At 43.9% G+C, this 16623-nt stretch overlaps 1 protein-coding gene across 1 annotated transcript; it reads right to left on the bottom strand.

Annotated features, from left to right (window-relative positions):
- Window positions 1-3247: 3247 nt before the first annotated feature.
- Window positions 3248-12062, bottom strand: LOC309574288 (acyl-CoA (8-3)-desaturase-like; the record flags this gene model as incomplete). The annotated part of the gene is made up of 12 exons (XM_082283803.1): window positions 3248-3299; window positions 3629-3754; window positions 3864-3943; window positions 4616-4712; window positions 5010-5107; window positions 5540-5616; window positions 5967-6024; window positions 7174-7302; window positions 7466-7567; window positions 8520-8717; window positions 9130-9240; window positions 11844-12062. 12 exons carry the CDS (start codon window positions 12060-12062, stop codon window positions 3248-3250), a joined length of 1347 nt encoding a protein of 448 aa, XP_082139929.1.
- Window positions 12063-16623: the final 4561 nt, after the last annotated feature.

The raw sequence follows: 16623 nt of genomic DNA, 5'->3' as shown, positions 1-16623 counted from the left end.
ATCACTCTTACAAGTTTAATTACAAAGGATGCAGGATTGCCTCTCCCAGCTCCATTTTTGAGAGAAATCAGCCATAAATATCCTCTGGGAAGCACAGTCCTGCCTGTAAGAGTGTGATCCAAGCATGCCCATGGGATGAGGCCCCTCAGGGGGACAGCAGCCAGGAAAACCAAGCACGCCCCACCCTTGGGTGGGTGATAAGAAGAAAACTGCTCAGACAGAGGCAGCTCCGTACTTGCAGGGGAGCACAGCTCAGCACTTCAAGGGCTTTGGAGTAATAGCAGAACACACCTGTGGGCAACATCTGAGGAAAAGGCATTTTAGGTGGCAGGCTGGAATTAAATCACCTGTTTTCTCGGAGTTCAGTGTAAATACAACCTCTGTTTCTGGCTGGCTCTCTCTTTATAGATATAGAAACAGCAATTTCCTTCAAGTCAGGCAACAAGTTGCTTTCCAACCAATCACTGAAGCGTTTTTAGGCAATAAAATGGAAGGATTTTTTTTTGCAGGGGTGGCTGGTAAGAGGAATCAGTGCATGAGTGAGTCATTTTACACTCAGGAAAGAGGTGCTAGGCTGAGGTGCTGCCACACAGAGCAGGACAACGGCAGAAAAGGGAGTTGTTCCATCCATTTCTAAATCCTATTCATCAGATTCCACCCAAAGCATCTTATCCAATTGCATCCCTAAATCTGGGACCTAAGGGAAGAACAAAAAGATACAAAAGAGCTTTTGCTCTGCCTGGATAAGGGAACCACTTCCAGCAATATCTCAGCACAAACTCTTGCAGCCAGAAGGATTCTGCAAAGTATCTGCCCAATTTCCTTGTCTCTTCCAGGTATTCCAGATGGCAAATATTGTCTTTCAGGGAACATTACAGTCCTCACCTGACCCCCTAGAGTTTGTAAACCATGTTAGAGTTTAACCAAGGTAAACCAGCTCCACTCTGAATAACCTTTATTAAAAAGATAAAGAAATTATTATCTACATAGAGCAGCTTGTTGAGACAAATAAGAGACAGAAATGTTTTAATTAAAACCAGGTTGAAAAAAGACTCAATAAATAATGACATTCAAATAAGCAGAATTCTAATTAAACACTACAAATGGTCAGTTTGATTTATGAGACTGACACCACAAAGAACCCTTTTGATTCAGCCTTGTATTGATTTTGGTGGGACTCAGGATCAGCACAGCTTTCAAGTCTCACTGATAAAAAAAAAGGAGGAATCCTTAATATTTGTACTACCTTCAGCAGGACATCAATTTTAAAATGTCTTCATGTAGTACCACGAAATTCCTGCATTCACCTCAACACACTATTATCCCTTCAATACATATAAAATGTTGCTACTTTTGCAAATAATTATGGATACCACCATTATAACCAGCCCTGGATTTGGGAATGCATAATTGCTGTAGGGACCAGTTAGCAGGGATTTCCAAACTACATTTTAAACACTTTTTAGTAACTACTTTTCTGAACAGGACCCTTTTCAAAGACATCTGTCAGCCATTATTACGAAATAACCAGAACAGTGTTATTGGTACCTGCACCTGCACACAAAAATATGAACAAAAAGCAGAAATGGAGATGTTCTCAATGAAAACAAAGGCAAAAATAAAAACTCCAAACTCCTTCTGCTTTGTTTGTTGGGCTTGGTCTTGTTACCCAGAAGAGAGGTGTTGGTATCTGTAAACTGCAGCACAAGTGAGCTGCTTTTTAATCTCCCACATCTTCCTCCTGTGGGTGATTTATCCACTGGAGGTTCTGGGTGTGAATGGCAGAGGAGAAGAACCACATGGCCTTTGCTTTTATGGGCAAATTGTCTCTTTATTTGCCATCACAGGTTCTTGCCACGAAAACCTTTGTGGGTTTGGGTCAGTGAGATGGGTATGGCACCACACGGGTTCTGCCAGTCCCATAATGGAATATGTTTGCTCTATGGGGCATTAGGAAATGTCATCGAATCATAATTTCTTTTCAAAATCAGCAAGATTAATCAGAGCTCCTTCTAAAACAGGCTTTGACTTCAATCTAAAAATCATGAAGAAGAAAACTTTATTCATCATTCTCTTGTGAATCTAATTGTCCTAACTACCAAGAGGTAAACTTTTAGATAAAATGTAATATATATATATATTTAAAAGCAAGAGTACTGTAAATATCCTTGAAATCTGGACCTGCTCCTCAGTGCCTTGTCTTCTCAGCCTGATTCAATGCTGGTCTACACCAGAAATCCAATCTGACAGCACAGTCAGCACTCAGTTAAAACCCAGACATGTATTTATGCCTATAAACACTGCCTGCCATAAAACTGTGCTCACACTGGCTGCTGCAGGTGTAACCAGCCCCCAGCTGATCTGCCTGCCCAAGCAAGCCACGAGCAGAACCTGTTACAACCCTTAGTGCTCAGAGCAAGGGCTCCACACGTGACCAGAAGCGATGGGGACATGCCCCAGGCTACCTTGTTCTTCGCACATTTATTTGATCTATTCTAGAATATCCCTTAAAAATTCCCCCTGGCCTAATGTCTCCTGACTTCCTGCACTTTCCCTGCTTTTTTTCACTGGTCCACTGAGCCAAAAACACTAAGGAGACCTTAATACTGCAAGAGGCTTGTGAAGAAGATGGAGAGTGTTTATGAGGACTTGTAGGGACAGGATGAGGGACGAGAGTTTTGAACTGACAGAGGGTGGGTGTAGATTGGCTATTAGGAAGCAACTCTTTATTGTGAGGCACTGGAACAGGATTCCCAGGGAAGCTGTGGCTGCTCCATCCCTGGAAGTGTCCAAGGCCAGGCTGGACAGGGCTTGGAGCAACCTGATCTGGTGGAAGGTGTCCCTGCCCACGGCAGGGGGTGGAACAAGACAATCTTTAAGGTGCCTTCCAACCCAAACCGTTCCAGGACTCTATGACTCGGAAAATTTCCTTTCAAACCTCTTCCATAAGCAAGGAGCTGGCACTTCCAATAAAGTTAAACTGATCAAGCTGATTCAAGAGCTACTTCTCCCCAAGTTTAAAAGCCCATCTCTAAATTCTGAGATTGAGAGCAGGAAAAAACAGAGGTTCATGGTTGGGAACAAAGGAAAAATGTATCTTGAAGCCACTTTCCCACTTGATTCTTACTGAAATTGACTTTGCCCAGCTCCTGAGTTCCTATGCCTGAGGACACACAGAGGGATGGTGTGTCCTGGCTCTTGGCAGCAGTTGTCTGGTGAAGGGATTCCCTTGGGGAGTGGCCAGTTTCTATCCATGCAGATATGCTTCCAGCCAGTGCTCCCCAGAATCCTTCAGGGAACTGCAGGAACAGAAGGGAAAAAATCACTTAGGAGGAGACAGAGCTCAACTTTGTGGGAAGCAAACAGTAGTTCAAGGAATAAATGGAAAAAATGGATTTTAAAATGAGTGGACACCTCATAGCAAAGTCCGACAGCTGGGAATGAGTTGAGAGGATTTAAGGAAGAGAAAAAAAAAACCAACTTTGAAACTTTACAAGTTAATGTGCCTTTAGAAAAATCTAAATAAACTCAAGGTTTGATCTCTCCGTGGACATTGTTTTGAAGTGGCTGCCTGGGTGTCTCTTATATGCCATTGCAGAGCAAAATCACCTTGTTAATTGATACTTACTGCAAAATATCTGCAAAGGCTTCCAGCAAAGTCTTGCTTTTGTACTCAATGCCGTGCTTGCCACAGAGGCTTTTCACCAGGGGAGCCACTTTCCAGTAGTTGTGCCGAGGCATTGTGGGGAACAGACTGCAGAATGGGATGAGGGAGAGTTACTGCAAGACTTGGCTTCCTCCCTGTTCAAAATATCCTCCTACCCCAGATTATTCCCATTTTTTTCCCCCAGGATGATACTCACTGGTGCTCGATTTGGAAGTTCAGGTGCCCAGTGAACCAGTCATTGAACACAGACTGGTTCACGTTGCAGGTTGCGTGGAGCTGGGAGGGGAAAAAAAAAACCAAAACCCCACAGGATTTAGATTTTATTTTCCTGCAAATCCAACAGTTGAACCCCCAGCAATCACTGCCCACCCTTACCTAGAATAAAAATCAAGGCAATGTCAGGTATTACAGCTATCATTGCCCTGAGGAATTCAGCACAGTCTAGACTAGCCAGGCTAAATTTTTATCCTTGATAAAACAGGAAACTGCTTCAAACCCACTATGTGGGGTTATACTGCTGGAGGCAGGATAGATGTGAGCAAAGTTCCACTTACATACTCATTTTTATCAGGCAATTTTGTCAGATTTATCTGATCTGTAGTAAACCTGCAGCCTGCGGGGTAAAAATAAAGGAATCCCACTTTGCTTCCCTTTAGCTGGCCTACAAAGGAGATTGGCTGTTACACCACCAGAACTTTTCTATAATAGGGAGGGGAAAGGGTTGTGAAAAGCACATCAAGGCCTTTCAGTGAAAGAACAGGATTTTTAAAATCTAGATGTCCTGTTTTCCAACTGAAATTTTAAATGGTTTGAATATCACAGAAATGATTATTTAATGAATGGAAGGACAAACCTCATCAACACCAAACCTAAGACAATAACAACATTGTCTTTGTCCTATAATTCAGACCAGCAGACCCAGTATTCCAGAAGAAAGGAATTTCTCACCTGAGTAGACACCCAGTCTTCGTTCTTGTCGTAATCAATGTCCATTGGGATGTGATTCATCTGGGACACCCAAATAAACCAGGTACTCTCAAGGTATCTGGGCAGATAAACACAGGAACTCTCGTCAGATCTCTAATCCCATCCAAATTTAACATTGGAACACTTTGCTAAGTCTCTTCTCAAGTAAAAAAGCACTTTTAGAGTGTAAGAACTACTCAAGTTGCAGATGCTGCAGATGTCCCCTGAGCTGCCACCACCCCCCTGAAGTTAAACTGTTTCTTCTTAACTGTTTATTTTGGAGAAAATTGTAGTGCTAGTTTTCATTTCTTCCCTCTGAAGCTCAATATTGGTTACAAATTTTAATTATGGGGGCTCTGGGGGGGCTCTGAGTTACCTGGATACCCAGTAGTACACCATGAAGGCTTTAAATCCCATTAAAGGAATGTACATGAGGCAGACTCGGATGTTGAAAGCCACAACCAATATCAGGTCCTGTTAAAAAAAAAAAAAACAACAAAACAAATCAGGATGAAAATCAGCCTTTGTTGAGGAAATGCCTCCACTCCATCCTCTCCCTTCTACTTGAACTGCAGCTTAAAAAATGATCTTATATGCAAATTTCTGATTTATCTGGAGTAAGTTCCATTCTGCATCAAGGTGGGTGCGTCCCTGAAATATTCCCACCTAACCATCCATAACTGCAGACAACAGCCCTGCCATAACACTCTGGGCCTGGGAATTCCCTGATAACTTTTATTTATCTGCTAAAAAAGCCTCTTCTAAACAATTTTCTCTTGCTGCAGCAAGCCTAGAATCAGCCTTTTCTATCCTTCTTCTCTCTTACCCCTCAGTCCCGACCAACGGGAGGTGAAGGTGAATACAGTGACATTTTTGGAGTTTTCCAGACACGGAAGCAGTGCTTACCAGCCACTTTTTCCTCTTGATTGCAAAGTAGAATATTGACAGCTGGAAGAAGGGTACGAGGGCGAGTGGGGCCAGCACTGAAGGACAGAACAGAGAGAGAGACATTTGGAATTTCACTGCCATCATAAAAATGATTCTTTTTTTTCCAGTGGAAGAAAAATTGCTGTCTGCCATGCATCCACATACTCTCTTCCTCTTTTTTTCTCATCACTTCTCCATTTCTTTCCCCATCCCTTTCTTCCCTCTGTTTGATACACCCCCATCTACATCTCATAACCCAAACAGAGTCTTAAGGGGCAATTCCTTCTCCTGTGGATCTTCTTTAACATGAAGGAAGCTTCCTGGAGCTGTCACTTCAATGGGAATATTTTTAAAACCTTTATTTTGTGGGGGAGAGGATGCACTCATGATTTTAGGGGATACTCACAGAAGAAATACTTATGCTGGTAATTGTAAGGCATGAACTTCTTCTTCTGCTTTCCAAGCTGTAAAATTAAAAGATATTGAAATATTTATAAAAAGCACAATTAAGTTTATTTCTTCACCCTGCATTTTTTCACCATTTACACAAGAGGTTTCTTAACATCACTCCAAATTTTTGTGAATGTAATACTTCAAAAGACAAGACAACAAGGAGCTAAAGCAAACTACTTCCAGAGCTGCACTGGATCAAAACTGAAACAACAAATGAACCAGATTAAAAAAACCAAAATCCTGAAATCCACTTTGCCCATCCATGGTGTGCCTGACTCTGATCCTGTTAAAAAGCAGGAAGACATGAGAATTGATTTCCTATACTTTCACTCTGTCAGACCCAGTGGAGCACAGCCAGCCTGCTCTGGATGCTCATGCTCCTACATGAGAGATCTTTCCCAAAATCCCTGACAAAATCCTTCCCAGCTGAAAGCCAACAGTTTTCCACCACTAAGCCTTTTGTCACCCTCATTGCAGGAGCCTTTCTGAGACAGCAGAGCTGCAATTTTCCGTGTGCCTTGGAGAGTTTCTTCAGCAGGTAAAAGAGAGAAAGGCATTATTTTAAGAGGCTGGTTTATCTTGCAACGAGGCCATTTCATCACCCGTGAGTAAAAGGAATTACAAGGAAAAGAAAAGGCAAATGAGCCCTTGCCTATCCTGATGCTATCAGAAGTCAGTAATGGAAGCAGGGAGGATCTATTCATAGTCTCTCTTTTTATGAAAGCCATAAAATTCAGGATTAGGAAATCATTCCCTGCGTTTGTGTTCAGTGCATGGCAGCTCCGCCAGCCCTGAAGGATTTGGGTGCCCAACAGCTCCAGCAGCCAGGAGGATCCAGAGGGAACATCTGACTCACTAATACCATCTATGCAAGTGGACTGACTCACCCCTGGAGCTGCCTTCAAGGTGCTTGCCCTTACTTAAGAACTGATTTCAAGCCTTTGCTTCTCAGGAGCTGGTGCCTCAGCACTGCAATAACACGAGACTCTCAGACCTTGGAGCACTTTGGGGATTATCAAAGAATCCCAGAATGGTTTGGCTTGGAAGGGACCTTAACGACCACCTCATTTCAAGGCACAATCTGGGCTGTTATCATTATATATTATATATATATCTATCTCACATTCTAGCTTTCTGTCATTAAATCTGCTTTTCCAGACCTGCACGGAGAGGGTCTTTCCCAGGCTGAAGAGGAGAGGGTGCATGTTGAGGTCGGGGTCCTTGCGGAAGCAGTTGGGCTTGGCATGGTGCTGGTTGTGCAGGTGGTTCCACCAGCTGGCAGGCAACCCCTGTGTGGGGAAAAGGGCAACACCAGGGATTCAAAGTGGAGCAATATCATGGATCACATCTCTATTTGTTGCAATGCCGTCACAGGTGACCCTGACTGGATTTAGGGACACTCCCATCCATTGCTCAGTCCCGATTAGCCCCAGAGAACATTCCCACCAGTACCTTCAGCATGTTTATCACCACAGTCTGCAGGAGATGATTCCACCTGGGCCTCCTGAAGACAGAGCAGTGCCCCAGATCGTGCTGGAACCAGCCCATCTGGATCTGTGAGACAGAAGGATTACTGAGGAAACGTAACAGGTTGCAATAATTTGCCCCATGAGTCTGTAACTTCAGAGTGTGAGTTTCATTCTCCTTCCAATGAGGGGAAGAGACACTCACAGGGCTGGGAACCTCCATCCAGGCCACTGTCCACTAGAGCTGCTCAACTGCAGATATTGGTTTCATCTGGAATATAGGGAAAGCAGCAAAGCATCACTGCAATTAACTTCACTGTCACAGCACGGAATTCTGTTGTGGAACGGTTTCCAAGTCTGTGGCTTCACTGCATTCCATATTCCCATGGAAATACAAGACTGCTCTTTGAGGGACATCTGCCTTAGCAGATATTAGGCAAATAAAACAGATTAATTAAATAAATTACCTCATTTGCATCTGCTCCAGGGAGACCTGAGCGGACTTAAGTGTTCAGTGCTAATAAGAAAATCTTGTTTTCCTCCCTCTGCCACGCCCTTCAATTTCTCCCATCCGAGGGCCACAAATCCCTATTCCCTCCTTCCCTACAGCCACCTTGAAATGGATCCTTCCCTTCTGTGGCAGAATTTACTAATCCAGCAGAAAACTATTCAGGGCTAGTGGGGACTCATAAAGGACCCCAGAAAGACCAGAGCCATCTGACAGAAGGAACAGAGAGCCAAAAGTGCAGGTGAGAATGAAATATGCCCTCTTTTTGCTGGGGTAAGTGATTAGATCAGCTCATCCCATCTTGTGAAAGAGCCAGTTCCACAACAACCCCACCATCCCAAGGGAGCAGCCTGTCAGCAAAAGGAGATTTGCTGCAGGCAACAAAAAGTGTGACGTAGAACGTGCTTGTCATCTTCAGCCAGATGATGGGATCTAAGGAGAGGCAATGTCTGGGACGTGAACATCCCATTAATCCTCTCCACCTGGAAGAGTCGAGGGCGTCTGCAGCATTGAGCACCTGTCAGCAGTTTACCTGGGCAGTGGTGAAGAACACCATGCCAGCCAGGAAAGGCACCAGGGATGTGCCAAAGTACCAGACCACGAGCCAGGCTGCAGCATCCAGCACCAGGAGGTGAAGGAAAATCAGGAAGAAGAAGTAGTAATTGGGCCTCAGAAGTCCCATCTTCTCAACAGTGGAGCGCAGCTCACGAAAATCCTCCAAGAGGGATTTCTGTGGGTAAAGAAAAGGGATTTCTGTGGGTGAAGTGAGTATTAACGCACTGTTTACTTTGAAAATGCCATAGAGCAGAGCCAGGAGCCCCAAAGCAGCCACAGAAGTCAGAGGAGATGTTCTGTCAGTAGGGGCTCTGTGCCAAAACATGCATGAGGTCAACAGATCTTGCTTTTGCTTTGGTGCCGAGACATCCCAGTGAGGAGAACTGAGCAGGATTTGGGGCTCTGGAGCTCATTCCTTGCTCCCAGGAGTGGATTTAGCGATGCTGGGACAGTCATGTTTCCATGCCTGCCCACCACCACCACCTCCTGCCCACCCACAGCATCAGGCGTGCTCCCTCAGGGGTGATTCCTTCTCCTCCCATGCTGAACCCCAAGCCATTCCCACCACTGGAATCTAGGGCACTTACCTTTTTATTAGACTCAAAGCTGGGTTGATCTGGTGCCAGCTCCCCAATCAGCAGAGATTTCAGGTACTTTTGCACCAGGGACTTGTCGTTGTGAAATGCCACAAAGGCATCCTGAGGAACACAAAGGGAAGGAGTGAGAGAGGGCACGTGACTGAACACCAGAGCTGAGCCTCTCATTCCCCAGGTCTGGATTACAACACAAAATCCTGCTCCCCTTGTCCATTTTTGTCTCTCCTGTCACTCTTTGCCATCAACTGGAGCTTGGCCCAAGGAAGCTGGAGAGATTTCAAGAGCCCAGATTTCATAAAAGCCCCTGGGCGAGGCTGGTAATAAACATGAAAGGGTTTGATGAAAAACCCTTTGCAGAGGGAAACGTGTTGTTTCATCTGCTTGTTTCAGCACAGTCTGTCCCTAGAAGGCTCCAGCCAGCAGCCCTGCCCTATGGATGGAACCCAGGAGCAGGGAATGAGGTGTGTCTTTGCCATGCTTGGGCTGAGGCTTTGCAATCCTGCCTGTGTAACACTAAGGCCATAAAAAGTAGATGCTGAAGCCTCATATTCAGCAGCCCAGACTGGGTGTCTCTCACAGTTCCCTCCAAGTTTCCAGACTGGTTGATGTTCTGGGGAAGTGGGTGACGGTAGTGACACAAATGGGCCTGTTCAAGTGCCGTTTGAAATCCCAGTTCAAAATCAAATAGAAACAATGGAATAAAGGATGAGATTCCAGATGAATCAAAACTCTTCTTTATCTCATGTCCTCAGTGGATTTTCCAGAAGAAAATTAAAGAGGCTGGCCATACTCTTTTTTTCCTTCCAGAAAGAGTGGACAGAACAAAATCCTGGTTTTGAACAGTCTGATTTTGCTGACTGTGGCTCTGAAAATCAGCATGGATGAGCATGACCCAAATATCCTGCACAGGTCTAGTGAGGATCAAATTCCTGGAAGAGGACAGAGGACTTCCTTGGAGCCTCTTGGCTGGAGACAGTCGCTCCCTGAGTATAGAAAAAGTCAGTATAGAAAAAGTCAGAACAAGGTGACTTTTTGGATATTTGGGCTTTTCTACAGACATCTTGTGACCCTTTGTCACAGTGACAAATGAACAACTCTGTCCAGACCCAGAGGACTGGGGAAATTTTTCCATCGTGATTTTGTGCCCCTCATCTTCCAGGTCCTTGTGTATTTTTATATCCCTCCCTCTTGCCAGGTGTTCTGATTTAATCCATAAGTATCTATACTGCAGCTTGAAAACAGGAACCAGAATCCTTTCAAGCAGAAACTCCTATCCATGAGATCAGTATCACAGATTCTTATCCCTGAAAGCCTCTCAGTCCTGCCTGTCTTTTCTCCTCCCTGCTCTTAGGCCCTGATTAGCATCTTACTAAGATTAATTTTAGAAATTAACTTTAGGAACTATCACCTACAACGCACATAACTCACAACATTTGCAATCAATTCAATGTTCTGCAATGGTGTTGCCTTGTATCTTCAAAATAATCCCCACAGAGGAAGAAAATTCTCACTTTGTATACACAATTATGAGCTCTGGAGTAGTCTTGGAAAAAGAAATCCTGGATCCTGATTTAAGTAAAGCCCCTGCATCAGTAATTTTTTGAGACACCTTCTTGTCTTGCTTTTCTATGTGGATTTCTTAGAATATATGAACAAGCAGCATTTTAAAAGCAAAAAGAATGATTAAGATTAGCAAGGGCAAGACAGAAATTGTTAGGATGCAACACAAACCCACATTGAACCCACGATTTTGGCTACTGGTTGTGGTCCTGTCTTCAAAGAGATATAGTACAGCTAGGAGTTCGAAAACATCTTTAAGAGCAAATAAAATCAGATTGTAATTACTGCAACAATAAAAGCAAGTAAGATCAAAGGTCATTTTTAAAACACATTCACTGTGGTTAAAGCCCCTGGCTGTCTATAAATACAATGATGTAAAGGCAGGTCCTTGCAGGAGCTGGGAGGACATAGCTTGGGGACAAATCATTCCATGCATTCTGCATTCCTTGACTCCTTCTGTAAAAGTCCAGTGGCAGAAAGTGCAGGAGATGGCACCAGGATCTCTGGGCTGGCCTATGCTCTGAAGGTCAGTGAACCTGGGAGAAACCAAACAAGATTCAAACCTCTTCTTTTTCTTCCTCTGGGATCACCAGGTATTTTTTTTTGCCCCAGTTTCAAGCAGGGTGCAAGGGATTAAATATGAAAAATAACTGATCTGGTTCATTTTGGGCTGGGAGTTAGGAAGTGCTATCCCATTCTGCATGCTGAAACCCGAGGGATTAGACAGGCTAAGCAACTTTGTTCAAGTCAGAGAGTCTTGTCATGACAAGAATTAAATCTCCCACATCACAAGCTTATGCCCATGTTTCCAGTGCTCAGATTTCTGCCTATTCAGAAATTCAGTGTCTCCTTTCAGCATAGTCTGGGAGATCTGCTTAGAATTTATTATTCCTGCCAACAAGCACCAAATGATTTCAGAGGAATCCTCTAGATCAAAGATTTTTTGCAGGAATCCCTGGAAGATCTGGGTTCAAATGTGTTTGTAGGACTTTTCCTTACGTCCTGCAGCCCAAGATCATCGTGCTGCTTTCTCACTCTGCTCTCCAACCAAGCACAGTGATGACCACCACCAGAGAGGATTCCCACCACATCCTCCTTCCCTGCCACTGGAACCACCTTCCTCCAACAGCTTTCCCAGCTCTTACCGTGGCATCCTGCCCAGCATAGTGGCTGATAACCCGGCTGCCCCCGGGATGTCTCTTGGAAAACTTGCTGATATCATAAACCTTCCTGTCAATCACCAGCCACTGCTCCTGGCCTTGCCTGCCGCCGTTGCGGATCCCGACCTCTTCCCAAGTGAAAAGCTGCGGAAAGGCTGGAATGGGTCTTGTCCCCTTCTCGCTGGGACCAGTCTGTGGAGCCATCCGTGCTGGAATTCTCCAGTGCCAGCGCTGCAGCTCCGTGTCCAGGCTGAGGGTGGCCCATCCTGGCCTGCCCGTTATACAGCCCCACTCCAAGCCACTCCCTGCGCTTCCAAGGGCTGGTTGGCTCTCCTCGCCCAAACACACCCTTCCCAAGTTCCCTCCTCTTCCAGACGCTTGGACACACCCGTGAGGAAAAGTCCTGCTCCTTCTTGTCCTTTCTGAGCTGCCTTTGCAAGGTCTGACTGCTCCACTGAACACAAACAGGAATAAAGAGAGAAATTTGGGAAGATCCCCTGTTATCTCTGAATGGCCTCATCACCACCCACGACCTTCAGGTTGTCCCTGGTCTTTGAAACTTTCTGTGCTGATGCTGGCATTCTAAATTAATGTGTCTTTCTTAATTAAATAATTGATTAAAATATCACCAGATCAGAGTGAAGAAAGGACACATTAAGAAAGCATTCTTTATTTCCAGCTAATTTGGCTTCTATGTTGATACTACTTTGCATACAGTTGTTTTCAGAGTTTCCTGTATGTTCTTGAGCCATGAACTAATTGTTCAAGTAATTAATTCATGAGTCTATAACATTAAAACATTTTGTAGTAATAGGAGTAGTAGTAATAATAGTGAAAACAATAACAACAATAATAATAACAACAATGATGATTGCAATAACTGTTAACACCAAGTTTGGCTGTAGATTCATAAAACCATGCTTAAAGGCAATGCTGACATAATTAACTTTACTTAAACACTACTCTTGCAGAGACCAAGTCTAAGCATCCCTGATACTGTGAAGATCTGCTGTGCAATAAAGAGGTAAAGAGTTCTCAGCTAAGGCAATGCCAAGTTTTCTATGAACTCACATCAACTTTGCAGACAAATCTAAGCAATATATATGAAACATTGCCCTACTTGAGATTTAGCAGTGTCTTAATCCTGGTTGGGTTTTTTTAACCCAAAATTCCAAGCTGTGGGTGCTTTTGAGGAAGGTAAAAGCAGCAGGCAGACGTGGGGTGGTACAGATGGGGTATTTCCATCATACCCCTCTGTAATGCAATACTGAGCTAAATCCTGAGTTTTCCCCCTCATCCCGAACTTTCTATTTATGTTTCTGAATTTCTTAGGTCTATAACCCCAAATGTGGCCTGCAGTGATGCCCAGTCCCTGCCTGAAGCCTGGCCAGCTGCCGGTGTAAACCATATCTTGTGACAGTGCGTTTCCCAGACAATTCACACACTGGGATTCCAAGAAAACAGGTTGTTGTGTGAGCTCCCGGTTCTGAGAAGGACTGAAAACAGCTGAAGCTGCAGACTTCAGGCAGGACAGAAAGATAAAGAAAGATAAAGACAGATAAAAAAGCCAAACTACTTTCTCGACCAAGGCACCTCAGCAGAGTGAGGCATTTTCCCTGTCTGCCTGCACAGAATGGGCAGTTTTCTGGCTGACACAGAACTCCAAATGATGCAATTCTAATTCTTCAAATCATGTAACATCTTGCAAATTAATCAGTCAAGCCCCAAGCCGCCATTTAAAAGTTCCTGACATGTGGCAATTGGTGAACCACCCAAAGTAAAAGAGAAATGTGACTGCTGGTATTCATCAGAAGACAGTGATAAAAGAATGGGAGGAATAATTTCTACCCTGCTGTCACACTGTATTTTGTAACTCTTTATCTTGCTCTAAATAAGAGCTGAGAGTGTCCGTGTTCATGTTCTGTGTATATGTGCAGAGTCTTACCTAAATCAATGTTCAGTACTTGAGGTGGTGGCAATGAAATATGCAACAGTTTGCGCAATTTCCCCCAGATGTGGGGTTTTGTGCACACGTGAAAATATCAAGTTACTCCATAGCTGGCTGAAAGTACAAAAAAATAAACCCCTTCTCTATATTCACACTTGGAAATGTAGCAGCTGCTTGAAAAGGAGGAGATAAAAATGTGGGGTTTGGTTTTGGTCTACGAGGAGCTGCAGGATAACAAGCCAGGAATGTCTTGGAGTGAACAAACGTGGGGTGTCTCTGCCTGCACCCAAAGTCAGCAGTTGTGACTTCCACTGCTAACACTGTGGGTGCCAGCATCCCCCAAATTGGTGGAATTAAGTTTGGGAACTCTAAGATGATTGTCCTCTGTATTGACAGCATGTACAAATATTTATTGTCTGAATTTATTTAGCATCAGATCCCATCCAGAGGGGCCCGTAACGCCCACTGATATTCAATTAAATGAAAATCCCTTTCCAAAGTGAAAGCAGAAGCTGCCTCTGCCTGTATTATCCAGGTCACCAAACAGATTCCAGAGGCACACGGAAAAGCTCAGACAGTGAAAGGCACAGTCCTGCTTACCCAGAGAAACAACTGAGAAACCTGTTAAAGTACATTTACACCACACTTGGTGTTCTGCAACCACTGCCCACACACCTGCCTAAACGCCTGTCCTGCGTTCCCGGGAGCTGGTACACGTGCACAGAGCTACTCCACAGCCCTGCTCCTGCCACTCAGAGGCTCCTTGCACAGGCACTTGACACAATTTCCCAGATTTCCACAAGGACACTACGTGACTGCTCAGCTGGCAGTTGCTGCCTCAACGCTTTTATCCCCCATCACATAAATGTTTGCAGCTCACGCTTAAGCCACTGGAGATAAATGGTCCAGAAATAAATCTGGTACTGAGATAGCCCAGAGCATCTTGGAAGTAGTTGATGACCTTAGAGGTTTTCCAGCATCAGTGATCCTACGATATTGTTTCTAAGAAAATCTTCTTCTCCAGAGAGGATCTTTAAGTTCTGAGTAAATTTGTCTTACAGGATTTTTTTTTACAGGGTTTTCATGGAGCCTCCCATGTGGGAACACCTCCCAGGTGAGGCTCCTGGGAAAAACTGGCTGGTGAATCGCTACTTTACAAAGTTTAGAGTCTCACCAGAGTTGCTAGATAGAAGACAGACAGTTGTGGGTTGAACAGGGCTCTAGAATTAGGTGTCAACAGTGGAGAAAGCTGGAAAAGTGTGACCTTGGATCAGCATCTACAAGTACATCTGCACTTCCCTCTGGAAGCAGAGCTGAATCTCTCTGCCCCATCCTGGCTGCTCTGGAACCATGGAACAGCATCTTTGATCAAAGCAGAGATGATCTGAAATGTCTCTGCATCAGGAGGAAGGTAGCACCTAGTTTATAGAAAATAACTTCAAAGTTATCCCTCAAGGGATGCTGGAATGGAGCTCACATCATGCTGAGCCCTTTGTGGAGGGCTCAGGGATGCTCTGCTCTACAGTGGCTCCAGGGAAATTACCTGCATCCATCCACAGTCAACACACAGGTTTCTGTGCATAGAGCCTGTTTTTCTTCCTGGATTTCATGGACTCCTTTTCAAGACTGCCTCTTCTGTGACTATGATGTGCCTCTTCCCAAACACAGCCAGGAAATAGAAATAATTAAAATTATTTTATTTCCAGCACAAAACTTAATGAGGAATCCATAATTCAGGAAAAGGCTGCATTCAGAAAGATCTTCTCAATCTTTTCAACAGACAAAAACTTTTGCACTTGGCAAAATTTTGTTTTGGAAAGGAAGAAAAAATCCAGTAACTGATTGCTTGATAAAAGCATTAAAAGGCACCAGGAAGAGAAAAGGACCAGGTTTTCCCTTTTTTAGTATATTCTGGCTTAATGAGACACCACCCTGCATCTCAGATGGAGCTATTTATCAGGAATATCATCTGCCATGAAATGGGAAGAGAAACCTAAAGCAAAACCAAGGGTTTTTTTCATGGACGGAGTCAAGTTTGCAATGAAGACCCTGCCTTGAGAGGTTTCATTTGCTCAGATATATAAAATCGTCATTAATCTTGTTTCATGCCTTAATCCAGATATCAATAGTAAATTCACTTTTTTTTTCTCTGTGAAAGCAATCTTCACATCCTTTGCAAAAGAGAAAAAAAAAAAACCACTTGTGAAAAGTCATGCTCTCCCTCCCAGCTTTGGGTTACATTTTATGAGAAAACAGTAAAGACCCAAAATGAAGGGCCTGTTAATTATAATGAGGGCCAAAATTAGGCTCTGTCATAAGCCCTGTGAACCTTCTCATCTAAAACTCCCCACAGAAAAATAAATTGCATTAAAACATATACATTTTTTTGCAATTCCTAAGAAATAAACCCTTTGCACCCATCAGCTTCATGGAAGTCAGAATCCCAGGGGCTCTTTTGTGGCTTTAAGATCTAAATTAAGCTGATCTAAAGTTATAAATTCTGTAATTCTCCTCTCCCAAGTACTCTGTATTGTTACAAAGACACAACATGATCCAAGAGAGAATTGTTAAATGCCTGTAACAAACCCATTTTGTTTTCTCCCTGTTGCATATTTGGGGTTGTTTTTTTCAGACCAGGCAGCATTTTTGTTGCATTTTCTGTGCCCAGTGCAGAGCACCCACTGCTGACAAATTCCTAAATGCTCTGCCTGCCTGAAATTTGGCATCCACAGAAGAAAAAATCCACAAAAGGTGCCCATGCTTGAAAGTTTGATTTAATATGTGGCTTGTGCGACCCTAATTTGGAACAAAGTGGCC

This window comes from Coloeus monedula (genome assembly GCF_965178545.1).
Source record: "Coloeus monedula genome assembly, chromosome: 6".
In the NCBI taxonomy this organism is placed as follows: Eukaryota; Metazoa; Chordata; class Aves; order Passeriformes; family Corvidae; genus Coloeus; species Coloeus monedula.
Note: the sequence above shows the minus strand (reverse complement) of the source record. Positions and strands in the feature narration are given on the sequence as shown.